A 5808-nucleotide genomic window follows, 5' to 3' on the forward strand; every position below is an offset into this window, starting at 1 on the left:
ATGATGCTGAACTGGGACTTTCTTCCAACCCGCCTTATCTTTTTGGTTCCCTGCCTCTGCCTGACAGGGTGGAGGTTCTATCACCTTTTGGGGGGCATCCTCATGTGGCATTTCTGACTGGCATGCCAGGGAGTTACTCCACCAGTCAATCTCCTTCTCACACTCCCTGATGGTCCTCAGTCTCTCAACCTCCTCCTTAAGTTTCACCACCATGCTGAGCAGATCAGCCACCTGCTCACACCTCAGGCAGGTGGAATGCCTCCCTCCCTCCCCCAGCAGCTGCAGGCTCTGGCACTCCCTGCAACCAGAGACCTGAACAGCCACCGTTCACGGTAGGCCCTCTGTCTGGGTCACCACAATCTTTTTGCAACAAGCCCTCTGTCTGGAGGAGACCATAGTCAGATGCAGCCTGGGACACTTCCAATAGGAGAAAAGTCAACAAGCAAGGAGTGACAGCCTGGGCACCCTGCTGCATGAGCTACCACGCCCGCTGCTGCAGCACAGTGTGGGTGGTACTTGCTCGCTTCACAAGTTGGTTGCCCCCCGTACTTCCCCTAGTAGCAGACCCGCAAGTTAGCTAGCTTCTGCGATGGAATGCTTGCAGATAAAAGCAATGTGGAAAACTTCTAGTACATGGCATTGGTAAACTCAATAGTGAGCCTCTGCACGTGGCCGGGGTGTCTGCATTTTACAAAGCAACACAGGAGCACTGGAAAGGGTGCAGGAAGCCACAGAAACTACTCCAAGAGAGAAAGTGTCTTACACTGAGAATCTTAAAGGGCTCAGTTGGCTTCATTTCTTAAAAATAATGTGAGAGGTAAGGCAATTACAACACATAAATCCCCTCATAGGGAGGGACTATCAGTTATTAGAGGCCTCTTTAATCTAGCACAGAACAACCTAACAAACCAGTTGTTGGAACCTAAAGGCAAACTGAAATCAACTTCCCTCCCACACCCTTCTTTCTAGTTTGTTTTAATTAAAAAGTCCCAGAAGTACTACATCTTCCTAACTTCAGATCAAATCTGGCTGCTCTCTCTTACTGTTATGCCTAAGTCAAATACCTATTATTAGCAGATACAATTCAAGATACTCTGTGAGACACAAATGCCTAGAATATACACAAAATCAAACTAGATGGGTTTATCTTTAAACTATGGATATGAAAATCCAGGCTTCAGCAGGTCAGTAAATTCACAATAAATGTTGAGGGAACAGGTGAGAATGGGAGAGAAATATGGGGATTTAAGAGTTTCAGCTGCCCTCAGTATTAATAGCAAACAAGTTCTTAAAAAACCCCAAACTTATAAATTACAGTTAGGATGCTTTTTATGTTTGTCTTCAAGATTTCAACTTATCTTTTTTCAAAACCCAGAGATTTAAGTTGTAACAAAAGCTAAAACTCTCTTTGATCACTTTCATTTACAAGCTGTCCTTGTTAGATTTTTTTTTTAATGCACTTCTTCCACAACGACAGATAATGTATATAAAGCATTCAATGTAAAGATGAAACTCAAGGCTATAGAAACCACATGGTGGAAAACACCTTGGAGAACACACAAGGTTTAGGTGAGACAGTCCAGCTGCTGGGAGAAAGTAATACAAGCCACAGGGCACGAGAGAGTTTGAGGTTGAGATGTATTTTCCACAAGGGTTTTGACAATAATTGGGACAAGAGGTGGCCGGGGATTGGAAAAGGGATTGTTTGTTACTCCTCAGACACTGGTTTGAAGGCAGCAGACAGAGAAAGGTGTTCCTAAGGGTTAGACTGGAAGGCTTAAATTCAGAGTAAAAACTACTATTCAGAATTCTGGAAAAGCCACTGAGTTAATACTGTGGTATTAAAATTATTCAGTAATTGTGAAAAGAAATCCAAAGGAACAGTATGCACCAGAAGGGCCTTTTCTTGCTCAGTAAACCACATCAATTATCTGGGCATTAGATATAACCCTCCCCCGTATTAAACTGCATGCAACACAGCCAATTATCGTGTCTGAACAGTATCAAAATCGCAAAGCTGAAAGGTAAAAAAATACAAAAACACCCAAGGGCTTTGCTTTCTCTGCTCACTTCAATAGGAAATGAGTAAAACTAGCCACTCCCTTCTGCAAATCCTCATCCTCCTAGCCTGTTCCACATACTCTCTCTAACAGAAACTTGACTCAACCAAGAGCTAAGAAGAGGTTTGTCCCAGACAGACCTTTTTCTTACTCTATGTATCTTTATTCTGATGGCTGGGATACCACAGCATGAAGCTCTAATCGTCCATCTTAATACATGCATGTGCTCCACATGGACACCACTGCCAAATAGTCAGAGGAGGTTACAGACAAGCAAGCTGGTTCATGCTGCATCTGCAAAGATCTGTTTCAAACAGCAGTCCTTAGGCTATCAGGCATAACTGGTTTCCAGGCCAAGGCAAGTCACTGCATGCATCAGTCCAGGCCATCCAACACCAACATATGTTCAAGAAACCTCAAGTCTGTTCCCAAAGTCCCCTAAAAACACTGAGCAAAATTCCTCCTTGTTTCTTCTTCATCTCACACTAGAGCAGTTAATAGGCCAAAGCAAGATTTCATGTGTCTAAGTGCTCTGAAGCTCCATGGTGATTTAGAAATGTCATGTACAACAGCATACCATTCCTGTCTCCAGCAGATGGCAGGAATACAGCCTGCAGCAAACACGCAATTCCAAATACATCACCAATGTCCTGCTAGAATAATAAAGAACAGAGATAAGTAAAGCACCAAGACACCAGTTTTTACTTTGTTTGAAAACATATATTGTATATATGATTTTTTTTTTTTTTAACCATTATACAGACCAGACCACACATTTTGCTTTGCTTTTACAAAAACAACAAAACACATTGAGACAAGAGTTGGAGACAAGAGAAACAGTCTTACCCCACAGAGCTCATGTCAGCTGGGGCATTTAAAGCCACGCAAATCACATTGAGAAGATGAGACCCTGCAGGTAGATTCAGCAACATGCTCTCCAGAGCAACGGTCTCTCTCTTTGGTTTTACTCGCTAAGCCTTAGCCTGGATAGACCTGCCAGTCTATCTCCCTGAACATCACATCAGTCTTCACAAATAAGCAATAGCATAGCCAGAACGATCCCAGCCTGCTCTCGGCTTCCCCTTTCAATCATAAGATTTTCTGACTGGAGAAAGCAAGTTAGCTGCTACAGAAAACTTTATCTAAAGTACTCCCCATGCAAAAAATAAACCCCTAAATAGACTTTTAACCTGATGCAGAATTCAACCCACTTCACGGATGGAAGGACTATTGCTTCATTACTTATTTAAAGGCTCTTCTAAAGCTTCAGCATGCCCAGATCTCTTGCCTCTGCTTACCCTTGCAATTCAGTTGTCTGCCTGTCTCTCTCCAGTATTTCCATTTTGGGTAAAGCTTTCTGTTACAACTCTGACCCAAGAATCAGCAGTCATTCTGACAATCCAAGTCTTTTTCTAGCAGCAGGCTATCTTCTGTCTTTCCAGAACTGGTAGAATACCTCATCAATATTGCATATTACTGTGAAATCAGCAGCTACACTGATGATTTTACTTGTGAAACCACAGGTTCAGTTTTATACATTTTTCTTAAGGCATTTATTTAACAACAACCAACAAAAATTCAATGGAAAAAATAATATATCTTCCATATTGCTTCTCTTTATTCATGGTCCTGACAGGGATCATTTTTTTCAAGAAAAACTCAGTGGAAACAAGACAAAGCCTCTAGTAAATGTTTGTGATTTAAAACCACCCCAACCTCCACCCCTTTAACCAAAAGTCACATCTTAAAACATGGCACAGATGTGTCTGAAAGTTCATGGTGCAAAATAGAGGGGGATGGCAAAAACTCCTCAGATTCATCAAAAACAGAGCTATCCCCCTCTATACATCAGTCATCTCCCTTCCTCTTTTCCTCTCTGCTTCCATCCACCCTCCAACAAAATAGATATAAAAAGAGCAGCAGCAGCAGCTTTATAATAGGCAATAATCCTTTTTTACATCAGTCCGTGTAAGATCGTTGATTCTCTATCCTTAAATTACATCATAGCTGTGTAAAATATGCAGTGATATCCAAAACATGAACTCTTCACATCCGCTGTCGATACCTCAGCAAGATCCAAACTGCTGCTGCAGCAAGTGCCAGGCCTGGCACAAGAATGGCTGCTAGAGGAAGCCCACCTGATTCTCCATCGCCTCGATGACCCACAGGGCCATTTTGTGGCTGCAACTACAAGGGAAAAAAAGTATTTGTGTCAGAGCCCATCACAGGAGAGTCCCCAGTTCTGTGTCAGGACCAGGTGGTTCTGTAAGGATGTGCAATATGGTTTCCCCAGGTACCTGTACACTCCACACTTGGGAGGGTTAGAATGGCTTTGGATGGACTGAGCATTACTGCAAGGTACCCAGTCACTACCTGACACCCTCATGTTTCTCTGCTACTTCGTAAACTAGGACTGTAACAGCAGGAGCAGGGTACATCTCACAGAGCAGAAGCAATAACACACATACCCAGTCATCCATTGATGCACTTCCCACCATGCCATTTCTTGGTGTCTTTACCAGTCAAAGGATATCACTAATTTTTTAATTTTTTTCCCCCTTATCTGCCCTGTACACTGGTCCAGAAGATTTACTCCTTTTATTAAGGGAGTAGAAAAGGGACCTTAACCCACCTCTTCCCACCACCAATGCATCAGGCCGCTCAGGTTTCCTTCATCAACTTCAGTGCTAGCCAGGGATGTTCAAGTGACCACAGTGGATTAGGGATTCCTCTCTTTCTATAGCCAAAAAGGTGCTAGAATATTTGAACTATAGCAGCCCACATTTGTTCCTTTGTGGTGAGCTGCACACACTTCTCAGGATTAACATGAGTGATGACCTTTGAAACAACAGGGGAGTTTTGTCTCCAGTAAGATTTCAGCCTCTGAAACAAAACTGGAGAACCTGAGATTCTGTCTTCACAGAAAAACCTTTGCCTCCAAGAAAGGAGATCTGTGAGAAAACACATCATACTTCAGCAAAACAAAGACCCTGGGACTTCTCCAAACTCAGCTCTTCACTGATACTGTTACAAACAAGTAATGCACAGATGATTACAGCTGTGATCAACTAGAGAAGGCCACAGTTCAAACAAAATCTTTATATGCATAATTCACACTGAACACTTGGAACACAGTATTTTTCTGCCTCATGAACAGAGAGCTATCAATCATAGAAACCAGTCTAAACTGAGCAAGAAATTACCCTGAGAAATGGGTAAAACATACCCTGCGCTGAATTTTCAGGGACACGTCATAGCCAGCACTCCTGAACAGTTCCACAGCATCCTTGTGCCGCAAATCCTTCAAGTCTCTGCCATTGACCTAGCAAAAAAGCAAAAGGAGAACCAGTTATTAAAGGGCAAAAAGTAAATTTTTAATGATGTAGGCTAACATACGAAGGATAGGAGATTAAAAAAAAAAAATCTTTCACATAATCAGCAAGATCCATACTCATCCATTCATATAATGGATGTATTTTTATATGTTGAGAGATAACATTAGAAACTCTAAGCCAAAAAATTGAGGTACTGAAAAAAAACTACCTAGAAGTAAAATCAGAATATAAGATGCCATTTCTGTCAATAGCAGCTTCTTATGCTGTTGCTTCACTGCAATCAAAACAAAGGTGTAATTCTGACAGCTAATGAAAATAAAAGAGCAGCTACAGCAAAGTTCTTATTATCAGTCTCTTTCCCACATTGTTCCCTCTACTCGTCTACCTTTGAAACCTTTCTGTTTGAAAGAGTG

The 5808-nt window shown here is 42.0% G+C and overlaps 1 protein-coding gene across 1 annotated transcript in view; it reads right to left on the reverse strand.

Annotated features, from left to right (window-relative positions):
• Nucleotides 1-4106: 4106 nt before the first annotated feature.
• The window catches only part of SYNJ2BP (synaptojanin 2 binding protein), an 8593-nt gene continuing 6891 nt past the window's right edge, over nucleotides 4107-5808 (reverse strand). Inside the window, exons 3-4 of the mRNA XM_029087414.1 lie at nucleotides 5287-5382; nucleotides 4107-4247 (exon numbers count right to left, since the gene is read on the reverse strand). Coding sequence (XP_028943247.1) covers nucleotides 4107-4247; nucleotides 5287-5382 — 237 coding nt within the window. The remainder of the gene's footprint in view (nucleotides 4248-5286; nucleotides 5383-5808) is intronic.

The sequence above is a fragment of the Antrostomus carolinensis genome, unplaced genomic scaffold, assembly GCF_000700745.2.
Source record: "Antrostomus carolinensis isolate BGI_N321 unplaced genomic scaffold, ASM70074v2 scaffold8541, whole genome shotgun sequence".
NCBI lineage: Eukaryota > Metazoa > Chordata > Aves > Caprimulgiformes > Caprimulgidae > Antrostomus > Antrostomus carolinensis.